Source organism: Geotrypetes seraphini, chromosome 14 (assembly GCF_902459505.1).
Source record: "Geotrypetes seraphini chromosome 14, aGeoSer1.1, whole genome shotgun sequence".
NCBI lineage: Eukaryota > Metazoa > Chordata > Amphibia > Gymnophiona > Dermophiidae > Geotrypetes > Geotrypetes seraphini.
The window spans coordinates 5,950,580-5,977,435 of NC_047097.1; the positions used below are offsets into that span (position 1 = coordinate 5,950,580).

The 26,856-nt window shown below is 40.6% G+C and overlaps 1 protein-coding gene across 5 annotated transcripts in view; it reads right to left on the reverse strand.

Moving 5' to 3' along the window:
• Positions 1–9,025: 9,025 nt before the first annotated feature.
• CPEB1 (cytoplasmic polyadenylation element binding protein 1) overlaps positions 9,026–26,856 on the reverse strand; it is a 127,723-nt gene continuing 109,892 nt past the window's right edge. For all 5 annotated transcript variants that reach the window (XM_033920146.1, XM_033920148.1, XM_033920144.1 and 2 more), the window contains 5 exons: positions 26,635–26,771; positions 24,488–24,686; positions 19,464–19,558; positions 13,850–13,930; positions 9,026–10,454 (listed from right to left, as the gene is read on the reverse strand). In XM_033920146.1, the coding sequence (XP_033776037.1) occupies positions 10,344–10,454; positions 13,850–13,930; positions 19,464–19,558; positions 24,488–24,686; positions 26,635–26,771 (623 nt within the window). In that variant the 3' untranslated portion in view covers positions 9,026–10,343. The remainder of the gene's footprint in view (positions 10,455–13,849; positions 13,931–19,463; positions 19,559–24,487; positions 24,687–26,634; positions 26,772–26,856) is intronic.

Genomic DNA, 26,856 nt, shown 5'->3' on the forward strand with positions numbered 1-26,856 from the left:
GCGAGGTAGATGTTGAATAATGTGGGTGATAGAGGGGAGCCTTGGGGCACCCCTGATGGGTTTTTCCATGGGTTGGAGTAATTTCTGTTGCTGGTTATTCGGTAGGATCTGTTTGTTAGGAATTCTTGTAACCATTTCATTACCTTTCCCGAGATTCCTATTGCGTCAAGGCACAGTAGCATGATTTCGTGGTCTACTAGTCAAACGCACTGCTAAGGTCAAGTTGAAGAATCAATGCACTTTTGCCTTTGCTGAAAAGATCATAGAGGTGGTTTAGGATGGAAGCTATGACAGTTTCCGTGCTGTATCCTTTCCTGAAGCCTGATTGGTGTTCACTGAGGGTGTTAAATTTGTCTAGGTAGTCTGTTAGTTGTAGGTTGACCAAGCCTTCCTGTAGCTTTGTGAAAAGGGGAATGCTTGCTATGGGTCTGTAATTGGATGTTAGTGCTGTTGAGGTTTTTTGATCTTTGGTGATAGGAGTAATCAGTATGTGTCCCATATCCTTGTTTAATGTTCCGTTTGTAAGGGCAGTTGTTAACCATGTGAATAATTCCATTTTGAAGTCGGGGGGGGGGAGGGGGGGCAACTGTCATGATTTTAGGGGAGCATTCATCAAGTAGGCAGTTAGATTTGGTGTAGTTGTTGAATAAACTTAGGAACTAGTGCCAGTTTGGGAATTCAAAGTGATCCCAATTCATGTCTGCTCTGGGATCCTGATCATGGGGCTCAAGGTATTGAAGTGTATTGGTTGTTGGTGTGAGTAGAGTAGTTCTTAGGTCAGTGATTTTATTTTTTTTTTTAAGTTAGCTAGGGTTTGAGCGAATGGGGTACTCTCATTGTCCTTTTTCAGGATTCGTGTTGTATCTGTTAACGTTTTTACTAATTTGAATAATTCTTTACTGTTTATTTTTGTTGAACTAATTTTTTGTGCATAGTGCTTTGTGCATTTTTCTTTGATTAGATTTTTGTATATTTTCATTTTTGTTTCCAGTTTGTCTTGTCTATTTCTTTTTTTTTTTGCCAGATTCTTTCCAATTTTCTTAGTTCCCATTTGTTGGTTAGTAGTTCTGAGTCGAACCATTCGTTTGGTGGTCTATCTTTCTTTTTGTATGTTTGGTATGGGGCTATTTGGTCTAAGAGGTCTTTACTGAGCTTTTCCCATCTTGTTGGGACTCCCTGTATTTCGTTGGTTGTGGGACGTAGCTCATAGTGAGCCCATAATTCTGTTGGGTTTATGGTACCACAACTGGTTATTGTTTTTGCGTTTTTACTTTTGTATTTCAGTTGTGAACTCTTTTTTTGCCAATGTAGGTTGAAATTGCCAATATAGTGGTCTGACCAGATGCATTTTTTCCAGGTCCCTGTGTAGTATTGTAGTTTTGGATCAAGGGTTTCTTTTTGAGAGAAAGTAACTAGGTCTAGTTTGTGTCCTTTTTCATGGGTTATCTCTGTGTCTGGAATTGGAAAATAGAGTGACATTAGGAAGCTGGCAATTTCGGTTACTTCTGGCTTTTCCTTTTGTTTTAGGTGTATGTTTATGCCCCCCAGAAGTAGATTGTATGATCCTTTTAGGGTATTTACGGTTAGGAATTCAAAGAATTCATAGCTGGCGTTTGACCATTTTTTGGGTGGGATATAAAATAGAGTAGTAGTCAGTGATTCTTCTAATTGGGTGTTAGTGATTTTGCAAGTTAGAATTTCTAGGTTTTCTGATGTTTTGGAGTCTGTCTTAATGTAGTTAAAGGGTTCTTTTAATATAAGTGCTAGGCCGCTTCGTTTTTGCCAGCTTCTTAATAGTGGGAGTATTTTGTATCCCTGTGGTAGAATTTCTTTCATGATAATGTCTGTGTCAGAGACCATCCATGTTTCTGTAAGAAATAGGAAATCTGGCTTTGTTTGCAATATCCAGTCGTTTATTATGTGTGCTTTGTTTCTCACGGAGCAGGTATTTAGATAGTATCCCGTAATGTTTTCATAGCTGATTGGGGTGGGAGTTTCAGAATATATTAACTTTTTTAGGTTTCTGTTTTTGGTCTGGTTCCTGTATGGTTTGGGTTTGGTGTTGATCACTGGGATTTGAAGTGGGCCTTGTTCTGGATAGGTTTTTAGGAGTTGGTGGGAGTTTGCTGGTTTGGATGGTTTGGCTGGTCTGTGCAGGAGGGACAGTTGTGAAGAGGTTGATGGGATTTATCTTCATTGGCCCAGAATCTAGAGCAGATTAGGTACAGTATCCATAGTAGTAGTTGGTGTTTGTTAAAAATTTCCATGTTGTGTGAGGTGTAGTGGGATGTAAGTTGTATCACGTAGTAATGGGCAGTACAGGCTATACATGCAGTCTATACAAGCTTTACATGCAGTCTATAGCTATTATACAGGCTATATATGCAGGCTATAGATGTAGTCTATACTGTCTATACAGGCAACAGGTTATACATGCGGTAACCAGGCTATACATGCAGTCTATAGCTGTTATAGAGGCTATACATACTGTCTATACAGGCTAAACATGCGGTAGCAGGCTATACATGTGGTAACAGGTTGTACATGTAGTCTATACAATCCATACATGTTATGCAGACTATACAAGCTTTACGTGCAGTCTACACATGCGGTAGCAAGGTATACATGTAGGCTATAATTATAGATTATACAGGCAGTTGCTGGTTATCCCTGCACACTGTTCCCTTGATTCAATTTGTATGGTTTTGCCGACCGGGGGGGGGGGGGGGGGGGCAGAGCTGGCTCGCATGCCCGGCTGGAAGGGGGGCAGTTTCAGTGGAGGAGCTGGTCCCGATCTCAAAATCGCTGCTGATTGCAGCCTGTGGGAGCCCAAACAGCTCTGTGGAGGAGTTGGATCAGAGTTGCTGAACGCTGCCAACTGCAGGTTCAGTTGATAAGTGAATCAGGAACAAAGAGCTTATCATCCTATAAAATCAGCAGTATTTTTCTTAAGACCTTAGATCTATAAAATACTGAGGGCCAGATGCACAAAAATTGTCATTAAAAATCCTCTGGGGTACAGTGGGGCCAATTAATTGTCCAATTTGAAAATGGCACTTTGTAATCTTTGAAAAAAGCGATTTTATCAAATACAAAAATACCAAATATTCAAACAATTTTTGACCTCTAGCATTACTCACACTTCAGGAAAAGGTTGGGTTCGTGAGGGGACACTTTAGGGAGAATCAACAAAAACACCCCTCCCTCATCCTTCCAGCCCTGATTAACTGGTTAAGGCTAGGACAGCTTTTCTGGTAATATCAACACTATCTAGTTAAACTGGATTACTGTTCACTATGATTTTTAAGCAAACAGCAGCTATTATTTGAGGAATAGGACTAGCTTTCTTTTTTAATAGTTTATGGCCAAATTCCTGTATCCTGGTATATATTATTGTCTTTTTTATATTAAGAAACTATAACTGAGGTTGCAGCATCAACTGTCCGCATGAGTACACATGACTTCACACAAGTTCTGATCTTAGCTCTGCCAAACACAAGATTTGGATCTTAGCTCTGCCAAACACAAATTGTCATATCACCTTTTCAGAGCTAGAGTTACTAACTTATGCCACATGACATTATGTTATAGACTAGGACCTAGTTGCTAATATTATATTATCACAGTAGTGCTTATTGTTATTTGCATCTGGGATTTCACCTCTCATGCAAGTCCAATTCTAAAAATTGGCCAAGGTTCTGTATCCAGAAATGGCTGAAGTGAAGCACCCAGGCATCATGGAGAGATCTGTCCTAAAATGTTAATCTCCTTTGTCCTTTTAAAAAGCTGGCCTTAGGAAAACTCAATACTGTACCTTGCTCCTGTACTTCCAGAAGTCTGCTCTGTCCTTTCTCTTGCAGGTACATGTTGGCTGTTGGGAAAATGAGTTGGTATGCTTAATATATGCCACTAAGGACTAGTTAAAATGAACTTTTTCTTGGAACCAGGCATACCAGATTGATCATGAGCATGGCTGGGGGAGAAGGAGTGATAACTGTTGAATGCTGGTCATGGATGTTCTCGATGGTCTGGTCCATTCTATTTGCAATAATGATGTTTGTCATTGAGGTGATTTAGATGCTTTATGCAAGTTTAAATTTTGTTGTATTTTAGGGTTTGGCCAGTTTTTTTGGCTTTAACGAGGTTTGTTATTGATGCGATGTGTATGTCATATGCAATTTGGGGTTTTTTTGTACTTAAGTGTGTAATTTGTTTCATAGTGTGGTTTTTGATGCGATTTGTTATGTAAATGTGTAACTAGCCCTGGATAAGGGTGGGGAATAAATAAACAATCATGTAAACAGCTCCCTAAATTGTAATTTTCCTGGAAATGTCCAGTTATCTTCTTTTGTAATCTGCCTAGAACTGCAAGGTACTGGCGGAATAGAAGTCTGTAATGTAATGCTCTTTTCACATTACCAGCAAGTAAACTAAAGTGACACTTTTATTCCAACATAAAATATTCCAACATAATAGCCTACCCCTTTCAGCTCATTAATAAAGTATAAAAGTAGAGGGTTTTTCTCCATTGATCCTAGCTGCTACTGCTGCTTCGAGTGTAATTTACTCAAACATTTTGAGAAATATGATCCCTTTTATTCTAACAGGGAGGATGACACGTACCCTAACACTCATTTATGGGTTCAGCTTAGAATCCAAATATCAGAATTCTGGGCAAAGTGCAATTCTTTTTTCATGTATCCTTACTAGAGTTTGCTTTGTACCTAACCAAGCAGAGTGGAATAATAGAAACAAGGGTTCATGTGTGTCTTATACATGGCTAATTCACAATTAAGGATCATTTCCTGAAATGTTTCTGGTATTATTTCCACCATAAAAAAGGAAAAAGATTCTGCAGCAACCTAAGTCTCATAAATGTCTAATAGCTTGTCTACAAGAAACTACTTTCTGATCATGAACATAAACTCATTAAATTGACCCACAATTGGTTAGGGGAGGTTACTATGCACCCTCTGAAGTTGCTGTATTGATTCATGAAAAGTTGAAAGGTGTAGTTAAAGATCAGGCAGAATTTTGTTATTAACTAATACAGGGCAAGAGGTTTAACTTATTCATTAGGGGCATTAAATAATATGACCATACTTTTTAAAAAAAATTACATTATGTTCCCTTGATCTGGATGTCCCACCAATAGTGGCAGGTGATTTAATTTTGATATATCATGAAGGTGGGGTGTCTAAAATGAGTAAATTAAGAGGGATTTCAGGATTTGCAATAAGCTTTGAATCTGAGAGCCATGGCATTTGCTAAGTTTATATTTTATTAATTTGTATTGTATTAGAAGCAAAACAGAGGCAGATGTTCAGATTAGAGCATATTTACATTTGTCTGGATTACTACTACTATTAATGATTTCTATAGCGCTACCAGACGCACGCAGTGCTGTACAGTCAAAGAGTAAGAAAACAGTCCCTGCTCATAAGAGCTTTCAATCTAAACAGGCAAGACAAACAAGATGTCATGGATACAGTTAAGGGGAACAGTTAATCAGCTGGCCGGGTTGGAGGGCAGAGGAGTAGGGTTAAGGATTGAAAGCTATATCAAAAAGGTGGGTTTTCAGTCTGCTTTTAAATAAGGGAAAGGGCTTGATGGACAAACTCGGGTAATTTATTCCAGGCATAGGGGGCAGCTAGATGAAAGGAACGAAGTCTGGAATTGGCAGTGGAGAAAGGTAACATTAGGAGTGACTTATCTCCTACCCAAGCAACAGGAACCAACATGCAAAAAAGCCACCCTAGATGACCTCAGAAAGAGGATTACCAGTCCTGTTTGAAACTGTTCTTACAACTTCATTCCCCTATAAAGGGAAAAGAAATTCAAATGGCAATCAAGGCAGCAAGAGACTTTATAGACGCTGGGCTGGACAACTTTACACCAGAATTCTATAAAATATTACAGCTACAACGTGGTGTGACATTTGCAGCTTATTATAATTCAGCTTGTTCTCAGGGGTCATTTTCTTGACATGCTAATGAGGCCAAGATTACATTAATACCTAAGCCTGGTAAACCTTCCCATCAACTAGTCCTATTAACCAATTTATTATTAATGTTGATTTAAAGATAATCTTGCTAAAATCTGAGTAAAAATTTCCCAACATTAATAGGTCTTTAATAAGTAGGATTTGTTAAGGATTGACAATCAGTATTCAATGTGCATTTAGATTTTATTAGTTATGTCTCATTGTTAGAAAAGATCTTAGGTTTACTGCTGAGCTTACGATGTTGCAAAAACATTTGATCAAGTATCTTGGTCATTTTTGAGATTTTATATCATAGTGTTATAAAGGGTTGGTTTTCCCATGCATTGCAAGTGTTACAAATTAATCCACAGGCTTCAATTTGATTAAATGGTATGTCAACCCCATTTTTTTTTTTTCAATGGGGCATACATCAGAGTGTCCCTTATCCTTGTTTGTTATATTAGAACCCCCTGGCGTGGGATGCTTCATTTTAGGGTGTGTGTGTAGAACAGCAGTAATATTAGCAGCAAAAGCCAATATTTTTATTATGTTAATGCTCTCAGATCTGTAGATGTCATTACCAAGATAATGATCTAACATACTTTTAGTTTAGCAGCTTTATAAGTTTGGATGCAAGATTATCTGTGCCACTCCAATATCACCATAAATACTTGGCACACTTTTCCCTAAATTTAGACTTATGAAGAGTTAGCTACAAAATTGAAAGCAGACTGGTCCTGTGAGATATTGGGAAAGCATTTGAAACTTATTTCATTTTATCTCTTTCTTCCCAGAGAGCTCAGAATAGGTTACAGCCCAACATACATAAAATAAAGAAATTAGGTTACAGGTTAACAAACTGGGTTGCAGGTTAATATACATAAATTTTGATTTAAAGGAAGAAAGGACAAAATGTTATTTTGAGGGAGCTACAATATTAATTTTTACTGAGACTTTATATTTCACCTTATCAAGCATGTAAGATGACAATTCAAGAACATGCTAACTGCTACTCTTCCTGAGGATTCTATCAGCTGGTTCAACACAAGGGCATGAAGCAACTGCTTTAAGACCCACCCACTGGTGGTCACTTGTGACAAGGAGAAAAAGTGCACCAGGTTCTGGAGGAACTGTGCGTTCTCTTTCATCTCTCCTAATTGCTTCTCTTCCTGGGGATTTATTTTTTTCCAAGATGGCACCTGGTTAGGTTGTGGTGCCTCTTGCCCTTTGTTTTATTTTCTATTATTCTTGCATCCTTTTACTCAATTTTTTTTAACTATCCTAGGCTATTTTGTTTCTTTAACTTGGTCCCAATTGAATGATCTTTACTCGATCATTTTTTTTCTTTCTAACTGGACCTCCCTTGCCTGGCTGTTAATGGCAGAAATCTGCAGATATGTACAAGATGCAGGCAAAATTTATTGTGACAAATATAAATATATAAAAACCTTTTTACCAAACAATGGACCCGACACAGTCCGTGTTTCGGACAAACCTTCGTCGGTTTGTTTGTTCCTGGTTGGTTTTTTCTGCAGACAAGGTTGGACCTTTCCTCCCTTTTATTTGCTCAATGGCAGAAATCTTCCATCTTACTCACCTGGTGTGATGGTGTCCGTCTGTCTGTCTGGTGGTATGGGTGATCGGTGTGCAATATTCAGCATACCGTGGTGCGTATCAGGAGTTTCATCTGGTTTCTGTTGGTCTTCCCTGCTGCTGGTGGCTGCTCGTTGGATGCACATCAGGCCCTGCCCTTCATGCTGGGGTGGAATTTGATTTAGCAGTAGCTCATTGGTCTGGTTCCGGTGTCGGGTATCAGGTGCTGCAGTGTCAGCTGGCTGGTACAGATGCCAGTGGAGAGTTTGCTGTTCATCCATGATCTGGCCCTTCTGCCGACAGCCATGGTGCATGGCCTTGCCTGGCTTTTTCAGCTTGGAGTTGCCTCCTACATTGGTGACTCAGCTTTGCACAGAACAGAGATGTGGTGCTTTACTAGATTGGACTGATGCTATGATTTTTTGCACACTGGATTTTATTTTATTTCTCTGCCAGCTTTATTTTTTTCTTTTGCCTTTGATATTGTTTTCTAGTCTCCTATATATTTTATACATTTATGCATACATTATACATTTCATACTCTCAGGCACTTTAGTTCAGATTGCGAAGGCACTTTAGTTCAGATTGCGAGCCTATTTAGGACAGAGGGAAGTTCTATGTGCCTTCAATACTATATATACAAATGGTTTTAAGCAGAATATAAATGTTAAAAATTCTATTATATGTGTTTTTATGTAATCCACGCAGAACTGTGGATGCAGCAGGTAATAAATCAAACAAGTTATCTGGGTCTAAATGCTCACAATAGTAAGTAGGTTTAGGGCATATGTTTTGGCCATGTCCAGTATTCCTGTTCTTTTGGTCTGTCTTATGTGCTCGTGTCTGAAATGCATTCATGGTGAGTCTAACTTCATCCAGGGATACTATTTGATAACCCATCTATAGTTCATCCTTTACCAAAAAGGGACTATGGGTTTTCTGAAATGTTATGATAAAAAAAAAACCCAAAAAACCCCTTGTGGTTCAAACAGGCAGAGTATGATGGGTGGATAAAAAGTTCAACCTTGCTACAATTCTTCCCTAGACTTTTCACTCGATTGGTATTGTTTTAAGTATCCTGTGATACTTGTTTAAGACTAGATTAACACAAGTCCCTAGACATCACTTCCCCAGCACTGGTTGAATGCAGAGTAGGTCGGCGACTGGTGGACACTAGCAGCAGGCTTCATAAAGTGCTTAAAAAAAGGGAGCAAAGTGAGTGCTATCAAAGGGGAATTTGGGGTGGAACCTGATGCCATCAACTTGCTACTTGAGGCAACTTCCTTACTTTGCTCAATGAAAACACCTGTATATGGGTGTCCTCCCCTTCCTTTCTCACAGTTCACAGGAGTCCGTCTAAGGCATTTGATTTCAACATTCCTGGGCAAATGATTAATACCACAGTTTCTCTAGGAGAGGGGGAAAAAAAAAAGTCACAGGTAGTTGTGCTGCTTCAACATGTTTTTATTATGTGCCAAAATATATATTGTACACTACAGCTTACTCCACATCTGTAGGACAGTGCAGTCTTGCCTGCATACTACAGTGAGGTAGAGACTTCACATAGCTTCACAAAAAAAGAAACCTACATTAAGAGCAGCTGGGATGTGTAACAAGACATTTCAGCTCAGCAGAAGAAGAAATTAACATGACACTGGTTCTTTGGCACATAGCTTCCAATTGGGGGGAAAGGCTAAAAATATCACTGTTTGAAATGCCAACAGTATCTGACTGCTGTACTGTAGGCTAAGTTGACAAAAAAAAAAAAGAAAAAGATTACTTAGATCTCTGAAGGAGCAATGTCTCCTTTAAACTTTCAATCTGCCCCTACAGGAGGGCAATAGCCATTTTTAACTCAGATTATTGAAAAAAATTTATCTTGTGATTGTGATTAAAAACCTCAACCCCCCCCTTCACATAAGTGCAAATTAAAAAGTGCAACAAACTTTTTAAAACTATGTACAGCAAAACTCCAATGTCGTTTATCCGGTCCAGTTTCAAAATCCAAAAATCCTGTCCTCTGGTTGCAAATAGCTCTCTATTTCACAACTCCTAAACCAGCAGCCCCCAGACACAAAATAAGTTGCAATAATGTTAAAAGCTGCCAGGAAAAAAAGGGAAGTTCTGTTTTTCCAAATGACTTAAAAACCATCTTTAAGAGTGTAAAAAGGAACTGGTAAAAACCTTACAGCGTAAAAATGTGTGAACTATGATTTGGTTTAAATGAAGAACAAGGTCTCCCCTTTTAGCTGTTACAGTAAAAAAATACCAGCTGAACACACATTTATGCCGTTCAGATGGGAATTAAATAAATTTGAAAGGCACTGTATGGCAACTGCAAAATAAATGGTGCCAATGAAACCGGCTGCATTATTACCATTTGAATTGCAAGGAATGTAAAAAAGTGCCTCTTAATAAATAAAAAAATGAATATACTTAGGTGGTGGATTCTGTACCAACACCTACAGAGCACATGGCCCCCTTTTTGCTTCTCCTCAGCAAAAAAAATGCACGGACCAAAGTCTGGGAACTGCAAGAACTGTTCTGGGGAGGGTCTCCCCTCAAAATCCCCAACAAAACTTACTGTGCATTAGTGCGAAAAACCCCCCAAAAACAGACCAGCAAGTGCAAAATGTGAACTTTTTTTTTTTTTTTAACAATTTCCTGTTAGTCTATGCGTGCTTCCAATCTGGGAAGTGCACTGGCAGGTGTGCCCTTGCCTTCCCCACTTGGCAGGTATAAGCTTCTCACAGAAACTGCTGCATCCTTAACTGGAGCCCCGACTCTTCGGGTTACGCATGAGTGGGCGGTGGTGGCGCAGGATTTCCATGGAATGCTGCCAGTGCCAGCAGGAACGACAGAAATATTTAAAGCACACCTGGTAAATGAGAAAAAAATTCAGTTCCCTATCACTGGACAAGATACTTCATAAATTTTTTTTTACAGTCATATGAAAGAAATACCTACATTTACCTATATAGAGAAGGAAGAGGGAAAATATGATACAATAAATTCAATACTATACGTGCGTAAAAGGCACAATAGAATCCTTCTAAGGATTTTGTTAAACTGCTTTCCCTTTGCTAAATATTATACTTTCCTGGATTCTTGAGGTATCTAACAGCCCCAATAGACTGATCCTGTATGTGACCTGCCCACAATCCCTCTCACCTTCCTTACAAGTAGTGAGGGAATCAGAGTTCATTGGCTCACTGCAGCTTTACTACTGATTGGATCTGCTACAGGATATTTAACTGCCCTCTTTTGGGCCTTAAAGAATGGGGGAAGAGGGGTGGAGGGAAGGATGGTTAGAGAACAGGAAATACTTCAAGCTAAAACACATGTAGTTCTAAAGCCTCAAGGTTCTGTTCTTGGGCCTGGTTTTTTTTTATTAATACTTTATTGATTTTTAATCAAACAGTGTCATACAAATGAAAGAACATTAGGTATTACATACATTACACTAATAACTGTACAGGTAAAAAATATTTCATTCAATAATAATAATAGCATTTAATAATAGCACAATATAACCTAATATATAATACAAATAAAGAATAAAGTTACCCAAATAACACTATCAATATTTACTCCCCTCCATCCAACCTCCCACCCCCCACCCCGGATGTGTAAAGATAATTAAAACAAAGGAAAGATGTGATGAAAATACATCATTATTATTATGTTTTTACAAATTTAGTCAGTGGGATCCAAATTTTATTTAATACCTCACTAAATCCCCTACACTCTGCGTTAATTTGTTCGTATCTGTATGTAGTGCACACATTCACCCACCAAAAAAGTATAATTTATTCTATCAGGGTTCTTCCAATTACTTGTAATCAATTGAATGGCTATACCTGTTAGGATCAAAAATAGACGACTCATATTTATCTAGAGTGGGTTTCACATGTAAAATTGTTCCACAAATTATAGCCTCATATGATAATGGAACACTTGAATCTAAAACTAGATTTATTTGTCCCCCAGATTGACTCCTAAAATATTAATATTAAATGGACAAAAGTATAACAGATGATCCAAAGTCCCTATATCAATATGACAATGCCAGCATCTATTAGACTTAGAACTATCTATTTTATTTAATCGAACTGGGGTCCAGAAAATCCTATGTAACAGAAATAACCATGTTTGTCTCAGATGCTGATGCTGTACATTTCAATCTCCAAGTCCAAATTCGTGGCCAACGAAATACAGAAATATACTGTCTTATCTCGATGCTCCAGATGTCTAAGACTATTTTTTGGCTTTTTATTCAAAAATCCAGAAATCAATTTGTACCACTGAACAGCCTGATGTCCTACTAAATCAGTTTGATAGCAAAGGATTTGCAGGCTAAAATAAGTTTTACGTTTTTCCATTCAGGGAACCCACTCTGAATAGCCTGCTTTAACTGAAACCATCTATATTGTTGAGATTTTAAAATTCTAAGTGACTGTTGCAGTTGTGAAAAACCAAGCAGATTTCCATTAGACATAATGTCATCTAATGTCCAAATATTCTTCCAAGCAATCCCAGCACCGCCTATTTGAATCTTGGAGTTTGACCATAAGGACTGTAAAGTAAATTTCATTATGGGAACATCTGTTAATTTATCAATAAATTTAATTGTTTTCCATGTGTCCAATAAAATCACATTGTCCTTAGCGTAACTTGGTAATTTAATACTTAATATATGGGCCTGTTCTTTAACATTTTTATAAACGATATTGCTGAAGGGTTGTTGGGCAAGATTTGCCTCTGTGGATGATACCAAAATCTACAATAGAGTAGACCTAGGATGGTGTGAATAACGTTAAGAAAGACCTGGCGAAGCTTGAAGATGCAATTTAATATAGAGAAATGCAAGGTCATGCATGTTGGGAAAAAGAACCCGATGTTCAGCTATACAATGGGGGGAACATTGCTAGATGTAAGTATCCTTGAAAGAGACCTGGGTGTGCTGGTGGATACAACAATGAAAGCATCAGCACAATGCGCGACAGCCTCAAAGAAAGCAAACAGAATGCTGGGTATCATCAAGAAGGGTATCACGACCAGGACAAAGGAAGTCATCATGCCACTGTACCGTGCAATGGTGCGCCCGCATCTGGAGTACTGTGTCCAGTATTGGTCGCCGTACCTCAAGAAGGACATAGCATTGCTTGAGGGGGTCCAGAGAAGAGCGACGAAAATGGTAAGAGGTATGGAAAACCTTTCATATGCCGACAGGCTAGAACAGCTGGGGCTGTTCTCCCTGGAAAAGAGGAGACTTAGAGGAGACATGATACAAACTTTCAAGATCCTGAAAGGCATAGATAAGGTAGACAGGGACAGATTCTTCAGACTGTGGGGAACAACAAGTACAAGGGGGCACTCGGAGAAACTGAAAGGGGATAGGTTTAGAACCAATGCCAGGAAGTTCTTCTTCACCCAGAGAGTGGTGGACACATGGAACGCACTCCCGGAGGTTGTGGTGGGGCAGAAGACACTACAGGGATTCAAAGAAGGTTTGGATAAATTCTTGAAGGAAAAGGGGATTGAAGGATACAGATAGAAGTAAGGATAGGTTTTTTTTAGGGCAGGGAACACTTGACAGGTCATGGACCTGATGGGCCGCCGCGGGTGCGGACCGCTGGGTGCGATGGACCTCTGGTCTGATCCCGGTGGAGGCAACTTCTTATGTTCTTATGTCTGAAATTTTGCAGCTAAAATTTAATGCTAAGAAATACAAGGTCATGCCTCTGAGAATACAAAATCATTTTTCTGGAAAACAAATGGCATGTTAAGTTGCAAATCAACTTCTGTAGGTCACTAGAAAAATGTGCAACCCCCCCCCCCCCATTATTTCAGGATAATTTTTGTACTGCCTACAAGGAGACTGACTCCCTGTAGTTTTCCCTCTGAAAAGCTTGGCTGGGAGAGAATGCAGGTACCTTGCATCCATCTCAAAATGGATGGAACATACAAGTGAATGGATGCTCATGTATTTTTCTTCCCTGGCCCCTTATACTTGTGTGGAAGGAACAAATTTCAAACATGTTTTTTATGACTGTCTACTCAGAGGAAATCATCCTTACAATTACTTACTGAAAGCCACCTAACTTATGAAGATTAGCTCAGCATATGCCATAGTACTGTCTCTACTACTTCTGAAGTGGCATAGTCATGTGTCTACTTAAGTTTGGAAAATCCTGGCCATATCTGACACACACCTGCTCCCCAATTCAATTAGAATGTGCTTCTATTAGGTTAGAAAAAAGTTCTGTTTACCTGATCTCTGCAGAAGAAAGGACCTGGCTCAGCATTGCACACCTGGCACATGGAATCTTCTAGGTATGGATCAATCTGAACCTATGAAAGCAGAGAATAGTTACCACCACAATTTTTGAGATGTGCCTTGAAGCATCTTTTCATCAAGATTAAGAATCATTGCTCTAGAATCCAGTGATTGTGTATATTCAAAGCAGTTCAGTTTTAAAGATATCAACTGATAAAATGCAAAGTTTGGGGGGGAAGTGAAATACCACAAGTTTTAAATCTCAATTCTTACAGTTAAACACTAATAACCTGTAATAGCTTTAGTATCTGAAGTGCAACAGTCAAGGCAGAAGTCCAGTTATCAATTTGAATCTTCTCATTAACAGGTTCCTGGGGAGGAGGAGGAGGAGGAGAAGGTTGGGATGAAGACTAGGGAGCATTATTCCCCACTACACAATGAGCGAAGCATGCCAGGAAAGCAGGGGTCACCAAGTTTGATATTAGAGAAGCTGCAATTTTTGTTCCAGTTTATATTTTCCCAGCCCCAGCGTTAACCGAGGACAACAGGCAGATATTCTCATGTGTGGGATGTAATCCAGAGAGTGCAGTATGGACAATGCAAAAAGTGTACTGTTGCTTTAAAAAGTCTCAAGGCTGCCCATACTGTACATGCGCATGTGCCTTCCTGCCTGATGTTGGCTCATGGGACCATTAGTTCAGTAAGAAAGCTAAGAAGTCAACTAGGAGAGGTGAAAGGGTTGTAAGAATATCTGCCTGCTGTCCTTAGATCACACCTATTACAGGTAATTGTCCTTTATCCTAGAACAAGCAGGCAGCATATTCTCACATGTAGGACTCCCTAGCTAGCAGGATCATGCCTTTGATAAAACGTGCTTGATTTTAACATGAGCCTGGCGAAACCAAAAGGATTGGAGGGAAGCTAGCATCAAAAAGAAAAATAAAATTTTGTAGAACTGATTTTTCAGACTTATTGTTTGGAGAATAATTCCAGACAGGATAGTGGAATGTGAAGGTATGAACTGAGGACCAGGTGGCTGCTTTAAAAATGTCTTCAATAGGAGTGGAATGTAGGTGAGCTACTGAAGTGGCCATAGATTGAACTTTATGTGCAGTAATATGGCATGCTAACATTGGTCCAGCCTGAGTATAGCAAAAGGAGATGCAGTCCATCAGCCATGGGGGAAATGGGAGTTCTTGTCACCAAGAGAACCAAGTCTATTAGAATAAAAAAACACAGGAACAGATGAGTAGAAGTTCTACGAGTCTTGGTTCGATCCAAGTAATAAGCTAGTGCACATTTACAGGCCAATGTATGGAATGCAGCTTCCCAGGGCGTGAATATGGTCTTGGAAAGACTAGGACTATAATCTGGTTGAAATGAAACTCTGATACAATTTTAAGGAGCAACTTGGGATGAATATGAAGAACCACCCTATTGTGGTAGAACGTTTTGTAAGAAGGATATATGCTTGAAGTTCAACATGTCATGCCGAAGAGCAATTGCAAAGACCACTTTCCGCGTAAGATGTTTTGACAGCGGTTCAAATGAAGGTTTCATGGGAGTAGAAAGGATAACATTAAGATCCAAAGACACTGGAGGAGGTTTGATAGGTAGTTTGATATGGTAAATATCTTTTATGAATCTGGATACCAGAGGATGTATGGACAATAGCTTGTTGTCCAGAGTATGAAAAGCAGTAATAACATTAATATGGACTCTGAAGAAGTTTTCAGACCAGAGTTAGAGAGATGTAGAAGATAGTTTGATGGTAGAGGACAAGATTTTGGATTCAAGAAGTCAAGGTGAATCAAGTCCATTTAAAGTGATAGCAGTGCTGTGTGGAAGGCTTTCTAGAGGTGTCAATGATGGCTGACACTGGGGCAGATAGTGTAAAAGCATCTATTGTTTGGGAGAGATATCATGCTAACAGAGCTAGCAAATGTAAAATGGGATGAAGATGCAATCCTTCTTTGTGTCAGCAGTGTTTGCAATATCTCAAGTGTAATGGACTCCTGTTCAGAGTTGAAGGAAGGAGAACCACAGTCATCGTGGCCACTGAGGTGTATAAAAAAATCATGTTGGCTGGTTCTTGGTGAAATTTGAGTACTGAGTCTTCCCAAGTAGAGGTACTGGAGGGAAAGTATAAAGAACTTGTCTCGTTAGTCGAGGAGTAAAGCATCCAACTTCTGAAATATAAAAAGCATCCAACTTCTAGAATAGAGTGGAATTTTGTGATGGAAGGGGGGTGGGGTGGGAAGAAAGCAAGAAGGTTCACTTCTGGAGTTTCCCCAAAGCTTGAATATCTGCCATAGAATAGATGAGTTGAGGAACCACTCATGTGGTTGGAGATGTCTGCTAAATTATTCAGACTTCCTGTCAGGTAGACTGCTTTCAGGAAGATTTTGCATGGGATTACCTAGGATCAAATCTGCATTACTTATTTGCAAAGGAGGAGAGACCCTGTTCCGCCTTGGTTGTTGATGTAATACATGACTACTTGGTTGTCTATTCTAATGAATACTACTTGATTGAGGAGGCAATCCTGAAATGTGCATAGAGCACTGCAGATTGCTCGAAGCTCAAGATGGATGTGGAGAGTTCTTGTAAGAACAACTGCCTTGAGTGTGAAGGCTGACAAGGTGAGCTCTCCAACTGAGCATGGAAGCATCTGTTAATTTTTTGATGTGGTGGAATGGTGAATAGAAAACCTCTGGATAGGTTGGTTAGGTATAACCACCACTGAAAGGAGTGACAAACGTTCAATGTCACTTGAATTTGTCCATCTATATCTCAGGAACTTCAGTGGATGCTTTCAACCCAATGGTCTCAATTCACCAATCCCTTATCCCAGCAAATGGTGTTATGTGAACTGTAGATGCCATTTGGCCCAGGAGATGCATCATTTGGCATGCTGTGATGCGTTGGAGAAGAGACTTTCTTGCAAATATGGATAAGTGTGTTGAGTCTGTTGTGCTAGAAAGGCACAAGAGCACAAGTGAGTTGTATCCAGAAGTGTTCCAATGGGCTCTAGTTTGAGTGGGCTGCAAATGGAAGTTTTCATAATTGATTGCAACTTTTCATAATTAATTGCAAATCCTAGAAGTTCTAGCAGATGCTTGTTGAGGAGTTGGGGCTTTGATTAACCAGTCTTTTAAGTAAGGGACCAAGTAAAAGCTGTATGAGCAGAGGATTGCAGCCACTATTAAGCATTTCATGAATACTCTGTGTGCTGAAGCAAGATCAAAGGGGAGCACCATATACTGGAAGTGGTGTGTTACCATTCAGAAGCAAATATGAATGAAGGTGCCACTCTGACTACAGCTTCTCCGACATGAGTCCAGGCCAGTTTTAAACATCTTATGTAAGCAAACCGGAGTCAGGTACCATTGATAGAAAATTTTATATTAATTTTCCACTAGAGTGGCCGCCACTGGAGCGGTAAAAAACAGCACTCCATTTGACCCTCCCAGCAGCTTGTATAGACACCAGCCAGATCTCTCTGGAGCAAAAGGGATCAGTATAACCTACCCAAACCTCCCCTCTGTGTAGCCTAATTAACAGCTTGTTTAAAAAAATGTTTCCCCCAAGAGCAACTCCTCGCTCCCAGAGGACTGTAAAAAAATCCCACAGTTGGTGATAATGAAAGATCAAGCTCCAAGACCATACTCAGGGTTGCTCAATGATAAAGAGAATAGCATCTGCAAATAATAAGATGTGATATTCCACAGAGTGCAGGGAAATACCCTGCATCTCATGGGATGTATGAATGAAACATGCCAATGGCTCTACTGATAATGCAAACAGTAAGGGAGATAAGGCGCAACTCTGTCTGGTTCCCCTGAAAAGCTCAAAAGCTTCCAAGTGGCCATTGAATTTCAAAGTTGAGAGAGGCTGGCAATATAAGACTTGAATCCAATTTAGGTAGGGTCTTGAGATTCCTACCCTGCGCAAACTACCAGCATGAACGGCCAAGACACCCAGTCGAATGCTTTCTCTGTATCCAGAGAAAGAAAGCCAGCTAGCTTGCGGTGCACTTGGGCAGCCTCAATCATATGCAGGGCTCTTCGGATATTATCCAAAGCCTTCCTACCCTGGACAAAGCCCGATTGTCCCGGAAGCCTAAGGCCCGTCCTATGGGGTGTCTGGGCCAGAGTCTTGGGTCCCTTCCCAGTGCATCCCAGGATGAGGGGGGGGGAGAAAGGCCCATCTGAAGAGGCGGGCCAGCTGGCCACAGCGAGTAGGCATTTCTCTAGTCAGCCAACTAATTCAAGGTAAGGGGGAGAGAAAGGGCATCTCTCTGCTGCTGGGGGGGTGTGTGTGTGTTTTGGTTGGCTTTCTAGTCTAAATCTCCAACACTGCCATGCCGGGGTTTTAAAAACAGTGTTGTCACTGTACTGACACCCCTGGACCAGATGTTGAATTTTGTCGCCAAAAGCAGAAGCCACTCTTAGAAAATGGCTCAGTAAGTGTTAAGAGTGCTCATTTCAATGTTGAAGAGCCTATTTACATGTCTGTCAGGGATCGCTAGAAACCTTGCTAAAGACAGAGATAAGTTGTTTTGATAATCTGCCACTAAAATGCCTGCAGGCTAAACAGTCGGAAAACAGTTTAGTGACGGCGTTAGTTTTGAGAAACTGGGCCCGAGTTTTTAGTAATTTCTTGAACTTGGGGTACTCTGTACATAAATTGTCCAACCAAAGCATCTCATAAGGTCACTCCGGCTACCGAAAACATTTTAGATTTCATGGCTACATAATATACTCCTCCTCTTTCATAGTAGCTATTAATTTCAGGGCTCCTACTGATCTCCAAGCACTTCCTGGCTTGTAAACCTCCCACAGTGATAGAAACCAGACAGGTGCACTAATACCACTTTGTATTGCACTCATCGTTTTATGGGTAGCCAATGTAGATTTTAGAATTGGAGTACGTGAGCCCTTCTTGGGGTGCAACTAGCCGCTGAATTAATCAGCAGTTGTAAGGACTTAATCTTTGAGTTTGTCATGCCCAAATAGAGGGAATTGCAGTAGTCTAATTTGGACAAAATAAGGCCCAGCACAATTGCTCTAAAATCACAAGGTGCAAATAATGCTTTCAGTCTATATAGCAGTGGTTCCCAACCCTGTCCTGGAGGAACACCAGGCCAATTGGGTTTTCAGGCTAGCCCTAGTGAATATGCATGAAGCAAATTTGCATGCCTATCACTTCTATCATATGCAAATCTTTCTCATGCATATTCATTAGGGCTAGCCTGAAAACCCGATTGGCCTGGTGTTCCTCCAGGACAGGGTTGGGAATCACTGCTATATAGAATGCGCAATTGTGCATATTTCCCCTGGTTAGTTTTCAGGATCTGTTTTCCCATCGTAAGAGTCGAGTCAAGGAAAATCCCCCAATACTGTATTGTCATTTCCTTTTTCACTTCCATCCGAGACCCAAGCACCTCTATACAGTCCCCCATATTATTCTCTGGAGTTTGTCCCATAATCATAATGTTACTGCAGTACTAGTCCCTGAAGCTCTCCAAGGAATGAGTTGGTGTAACACTGTTCTAAAATCCTAGCCTCTAGACAGAACCACCCCCTCCTCCACACCCGTCTTTACCTTCTTGGTAAACTTGGCGGTTTTGATTTCCACAAAAGCTGCACTGACAGCTTTTAGATAACTGCGTTGGTTATTGAAAGTGACTCTTCCAGAACCTGCAATTCAAAACAAAAATTGCAGAAGTTCAATGTAATATCAGCTACTATGCTCAGAATCATCCTAGATCATTCTAGAATAGCAACACTACATACTTGGTCCATCATTTACTGTAAATAATTCATCTACTGTAACAAAATTAGCAGTTTAAAAACCTAGGTGTGCATGTCCCATCACGTCAAATCTGTAGAAAATAGAAATAAAGGTGTCGTTGAACAGCCAAGCAATCATATGAGGGTCTTCCATCACGGCCAGAAAGTAGAGTGAACATCAAAATCAGTTTTGCTATTAAACATTCAGGTACAATTTGTCTTAGCTGCTGGATATACTGTATTTATGAAGTATTACTGATTTACACTTAACAGTACTCATATGGAATCTACTGAAATCTTGATCTGAATTTTGTTTCTCAAAAAGTAGTCACATTTCATTTCAGATGATCCCAATTGGCCTTGATGTCACCATCAGTGCATTTTCCTCCACTCTTACACCGATTCGTTTTTATTAAAGATTTACATATTTTTGATTAATTTTATTCACACCTAGGCCCATCGAATCACAACGTTTTTTTTTTTTTTCAATCTGTCCACAGCTTATTTTAAGGTGGTCTCATTCACTCTTTTCGCCTATTCTCTTATTCCCTTTTTGCCTTTTCTCTTAGACTTCACAATAAAGGCATAGTCCAGCCAAAACATGGGCCATGTTGGGTCTGAACATGTTCACAGGTATAATCAACGGACCTGCACTATAAAACAGATGACTCCTCGAAACTTGGTATGCAGATCCCTCACTACCTGGGATGATATGTTCTGGGGGTCTCGCGGCCCACCTGCACACGTGGGCGGAACTACAAACATAAAATCAGATTTCACCCATTCATGTCAATGGAAAAAATGTAAAAAGCTGCCATTCTCACAGTAATTCAAAAACGGCTTGACCGATTTGAACGAAACTTGGTATGCAGATCCCTCACTACCTGGGGTGATATGTTCTGGGGGTCTCGCGGCCCACCTGCACACATGGGCGGAGCTACAAACAGAAAATCAGATTTCACCCATTCATGTCAACGGAAAAAATGTAAAAAGCTGCCATTCTCACTGTAATTCAAAAACGGCTTGACCGATTTGAACGAAACTTGGTATGCAGATCCCTCACTACCTGGGGTGATATGTTCTGGGGGTCTCGCGGCCCACCTGCACACATGGGCGGAGCTACAAACAGAAAATCAGATTTCACCCATTCATGTCAACGGAAAAAATGTAAAAAGCTGCCATTCTCACTGTAATTCAAAAACGGCTTGACCGATTTGAACGAAACTTGGTATGCAGATCCCTCACTACCTGGGGTGATATGTTCTGGGGGTCTCGCGGGCCACCTGCACACGTGGGCGGAGCTACAAACAGAAAATCAGATTTCACCCATTCATGTCAATGGAAAATATGTAAAAAGCTGCCATTCTCACAGTAATTCAAAAACGGCTTGACCGATTTGAACGAAACTTGGTATGCAGATCCCTCACTACCTGGGGTGATATGTTCTGGGGGTCTCTTGGCCCACAACTCTATGTTGCTTGCTCAAGGGCGGGTTCACCCAATAATTTATATGTTCTTGCTCCAGGAGGTAAAACTAAAATTGTTGTTTATAATCACGTTTTGCATTAGTTGTATTGTATTCATTTTGTCAAATATTTCACATTATAATTTGAATATTGTACTTTTTATTAAGCTGTAAAAAAATAATTTCATTCACCACTATAAAGTATCTTTATTTGAATCCATTTACAGTGTTATTGCTATAATTAAATACCCGTGCAACGCCGGGGCATCAGCTAGTACCTTTATATTTTTTAACATTCACATTATATATCTAATTTTTCCTGCAACATCCAGAAACTGTTGTTCCACTTTTTTCCCCCCAGAAATCAGTGTGAACCTCAAAATCAGTTTTGCTGTTAACAATTTGTTTTAGCTGCTGGATATACTATATTATATGAAGTATTACTGCTTTACATTAACAGCACTCGTATGGAAACTACTGAAAACGTGATCTGAATTTTGTTTCTCAAAGTATTGACATTTCACAGCAAGAGACATGCATACCAGATATTAAGCCTGCAATGAACAGATAAATATATCAGTCTATCCTTTCAACTAGCTCCAGGAGTAGGGGATGCTCCATGAAATTAATAGCAAATTGTTGAAGAACGTAAAGGATTTACCCCACTCAATGTACAACTAAAAAGAGGCTATAGCCAGGCAACTTAATATAGTTGGGTTTAGAAATATTTCTAGAAAGTCCTCAAACTATTAGCAACTTGGTAGGTTTGGTAAAGCCTCTTTCTGGGCATGAAAAAGGAATAAGACCTATATCTGGTCACAAGATCAGCCACTGTCAGACAGTATGCTGGGCCAATAGACTTTTGGCCTGGCCCAATGTAGCATTTTAACAGTTTCCACCCCATTTTAGACAGGTCGGTAGAAGTTTGAGTTAAGATGTGCAGGTCATTATGTCAAGATTTCACAAGTATTTCAGAACAGAATCTTAAAATGTAGAGTTCAAAATATACAGGAGAAATGGTTATGCATCGAGTGTGTACAGCATAAATGTCCAGTTTTAGCAAAGTAGAAAACTGTGCTGGTTTTGAACACTTTGCTAACAAGTATGCCTTTGGAAATTATCCCAACACTAGTTTCTGGCTTTTTAGTTTGTTTTTTGGGGGGTGGGGATAGAAAACTACTAGGGGATTAAGGGGTCACCTCCTCTAAACCATCCCAAAGAGCACTTGCTTGGTGCAATATGCAACTTCTGACACACACACACAAATATATATTTAATTTAATTCTTATATACCACTAATAACCGTGAGGTTTCTAAGCGGTTTACAAAAATGATGCATTAAAGATACAATAAATAAAAACTAAATAAATAAGATAGGTACTTGGAAATTCCCTAACTGTCCCAAAAGCTCACAATCTAACTAAAGTACCTGAAGAAACAGTATGAAAAATAAAAATAAAAAAATAGAGGTAGAGATAGAGATAGAAATGAAATATTCCAACAAGTAATGAATAAATAATTTAAAGATAGAATTAAAATAATAATTAAAGTAAACAAGAGATAAAAATAAGCATAGAGAGAAACAGAAACACACTCCAAAAAAGCATCAAGATCTTTGACTTGTAATTATGATGATCATTTAACACCAGATCTTAAATGCCTTTCATTATATTAATGTAATCAATAATAATAAAAGGCTAAGCGCGCATGCGCTTTTCAAAGAGCGTGATTCCTGGTGGCGTGAGGTGTGCCTCCGTGCCGAATTCGATTTTTGAACACGGAGGCAGGCCAGAACACGAAGACACTCCCCCCCCCTTGCCATCACTCACCGCCAGAGTCTGCCTCTGATGCGGAGGGGGAGGGAAGGCACAGGCGCACCTGCCAGGATCTTCTCACCCTCCTCACCCGCCTGCCGCGGCTCCTCTCTTGAACCGCACCAGGCGGGGATCGAGAAAGGAGCTGCGGCGTCGGCTTTCAAGTGAAACACGGGCGGGCGGCCCGCAGACAGGAGGCTGCCGAAGCCGGAAACGAAGCTTCTCGGGGGAGGGTGGGATGGCACGGCAAGCGACAGCGAGGAGGAAGTGGGAGCAGGCCGCAGAGGCTGTCGGTGTCTGCAGGCCGCGGCGGCTTTAGGCAGATGTAGGTGGAGGTAAGGGTTGCTGCTGGACATGGGAAGAGGTGCTGATGGACGGGAGGGGGGGCAAAAAAAAGGAAGGGAGGCCTACTGCTGGATAGGGGGGAACAGAAAAGAGGTACTGCTGGACAGGGGAAGAGGTGCTGATGGACGGGGGGAAGGGCATAAAAAGGAAGGGAGGCCTACTGCTGGACAGGGGGAGCAGGAAAGAGGTGCTGCTGGACAGGGGGGGGAGTTAAAACAAAGAGAGAAGGGCTGCTGCTGGATAAGGGGACCAGTGAAGGGGTGGTGGTGGACACAGGGGAAAAATGTAAGGGAGAATGGACAGGGGGAGCAGGCAAGGGGTGGTGGTGGGCAGCCGAGGAAAAAGAAAGACAGAAAGAAAGAAATACAGAAACAGGCTAAGGAGAGAGAGAGAGAGAGAGAGAGAGAGAGAGAGAGAGAGAGAGAAAGAAAGAAAGAAAGAAATACACACACACATATTCTAGTACCCATTAATGTAACGGGCTTAAAGACTAGTAAAATATAATAAGCGTGAGCGGAGTGTGTGCATCAGTGTCAGAAGTTGCATGTTGCACCAAGCAAGTGCTCTTCGACAGGATGGTTTAGGGGAAGTGACCCCTTAATCCCCTAGTAAAGGTTTGAGAATGCTTACTTAAACATTTAAGAGGTTTTGTGAAGAAAAATATTCTAGGCTATGGCAGTGTGATTTACTGATCTTTTATGATATTTATATTTACCTGCCATGCCTTTGTCCTGTTCAAAACCACATCCACTTACCAATACCACAATTGAGATTGAAGTACATATCCCAGCTTTGTAAAAAATGGGGAATTAAGACATTTTATACAAGATAAACCTGTTAAATGCCAGTTTAATGTACATCTGAAACATGAAAAGGTTCAAAAAAATGAGCCTTTAATTAAAAGCTGTGAACCCCTCCTAAATGTATAAATGCAGATATTAGGCCTAAGAGGAGAGGGGTGTGTTACAAATGGTATCACTAAGGCTTGGCCCAGGATAACCAGCAAGTTTAATTGTATTTGGTAGGGATGGAAGAAATGGTTGATTGGAGAATACCTCCTAACCTTCGTATCAGCCATCTTCCCTCTTTCCCTGAATAAAGGACAACTCTTACTAAGGAATAAGCCTAGATAGAAACCATTACAAATTGAGAAGTCATGATGCTGCAGTTAAGTCACCATACCCTCACCTTATCTGGATTTGCTTTACTTACCAATTGGATACTTGTGCTTGTCTGTGTCGATTCCAGCATAGACTACACCACCAAATAGGTCATTCAAGATAGATGCCAAAGCCTCGGCATTCAGCATTCCATGTAGTGCCCCCACAAATACAGTCTTGCTGGGGTCAAGCCTCTGTGAGGGGCTTCTCACAAAGTTGCTGTCTGCCAGAACCCAAGGAATCACTTGTACCTAAAAAGATCAAGTTTGTACAACATTAAGCTAGAAAAAAAAAAATGGATGTTTTAGCAAACCTTGCTTCAGATGTTTATCTGTGACAGCTGAAGCCTAAAGATAGTTCTCACTAAAGTCATTTTTTTCTGTGCTGTAAGCTCCATATGGAAGGGATCATGCGACTGAAGATTCAGACTAAGGGAAAATTAGGTTCTTAACTCAATCTTCTTTCTAGTAGAAAGGCATACGAGTCTTGAACCACCAGTTATTCACCTCTAATCACAAGTTGTGTAGAGGCATCTACTTTTTTCAGTCCTGCCTCCTCTCTCTGCTCTATGCACATGCTCCTCAGTTTGTCCCAAAGCAGTTGAAAACCACTGGGGAGGGGGGGAGGGACTCGAACTCCCTGATGAAACCAATTCTGCTTTGCCAGTAATCAAAACAGTTAAAAACTAAACATGGTGGAACCCAATAATCCACCTACCTGAGTACAACCAGCACCAACACTTATGTGACTTTTTGTAGTCTATGTGCTAACTCTTCTCCAATGGAAATATCTCCGGATATTGTGGAGATCTTCTGGTTATTTAGTACTTCAGACCCATTTTGGAAGGCATGTTTTGCAACATGTGGCAGAGAAACTCCAGCAATTCAGCACAAATCAGGGGTAAAACTGCCTGAGGAGTCCATGTCACTTAATCAAAATAGCAGGAGGGGGGGGTTAAGGAAGATAAGAGGTTTTTAAAATCAGATTTAAAAAATCCAAGATGGCCACCGTGGCAGAGTTTTAGTGCCATAAAAACAGCCCAGGAGAGCTAAACAAGTGTGCAAAAAATGTTGGAAAGGAGTTTTTGAAGATAGGGGATCCAAACTCAAGTCCCAGAAACCACCCAAAATGCAATTAAAGAATCCCCCCCCCCCCCGATGTCTCCCCTAAACTACAATAGACTACTCAGTTGTGCTGGTGCTGTTCCCGCTTCAGCTTAAAACAGCAGCTGGGAAATGGTGAAGACTCCTGCCTCAAAAAAAGCATAACAAGTTCTAAATGCTTGGTTCTTTGGGCTGCCAGTCAGACTGACCTAAAAGTCTGAGACCCCAGACCTCTAGCTCCACACATCCTTATGGGGAAGATAGCTAGCAAATGAAAGTCCTCAAGACTGACAGATGCCAGACAGCCTGTGCTCCAGCTCTAGTAAATAGGAGCAAGCTATGCTAAAAGGGAACAGCCCACAAGCCACTAAAAGTTATTAGAGCAGGCCAGCTAGGTAGGTGTCCTCCCAGCTACAAACCTCCGACTCAAGTCTTGTCTTCACCCAGACAGAGCTGTCCAAGGCAATCTGGGGACCTCTGTAGCACCAAACAAGCCTCCAAATAATCAAAAATCCCCCAAACAAACCAAGAGTTCATCATGTATAGAAGGAAAAGGAGCATGTGCTCAGAGCAGAGAGGCGGTCAGGCTGTAAAAAGTAGATGACTTCTACACAGTTTGCAATACAGGTAAATAACCACTGGTTTAAGACCACTAGAAAGGCAGACTTAGTCAGTGGCTCCTAAAGTCTTAAGACTGGTGACAAAGTCTATGAGTTACTAGTATTCGGGATAAAAATATGCAAAAATGACTGACCAGCTTTAAATTGTAGGTCCCTATGTGGGCTAGTTTGGCCCTCCCAAGTGACCTGATCTCTCTCCAAACCCTTACTAAAGTATGCATTTCTCCACAGAGGTTTCAAGGTAGCAGCAGTGATTTGCACAGGCAGTGTGCTACTGGCCCCCAAAATGCTTTGCTACATCCCATACCAACAATTTCCTGCTTCCAAAAGGGCACAATGCAGGCTCTGGGGAGAGCTAGAGCTAGAGATCTCTGCTCTGGACTGGCCCAATATAAACGGCAGATTGAAAATCCATCGTGTGACAAGCATAGCCAAAATTCATGACAAATCTCAAACTGGCTAATGAGCACACTGACCTCTTTGCAGCGCATCCTGCGACTTGACATCTTGAAATAGTGCTCACTCAGCCCATCTTGGCTCAGCAGGTCTTGAGTGCAAGCCTGGAGAAGTGCACGTACAGATTTCTCCGATTCAAACACCAAGTAGACATAACCTGTTGGGGATGGGAATGGAGAGAAAACATTGTCCAAAGGACTCGGATGAAGAAATGCATATAGCACTGAATCAGTAGTAAGCAG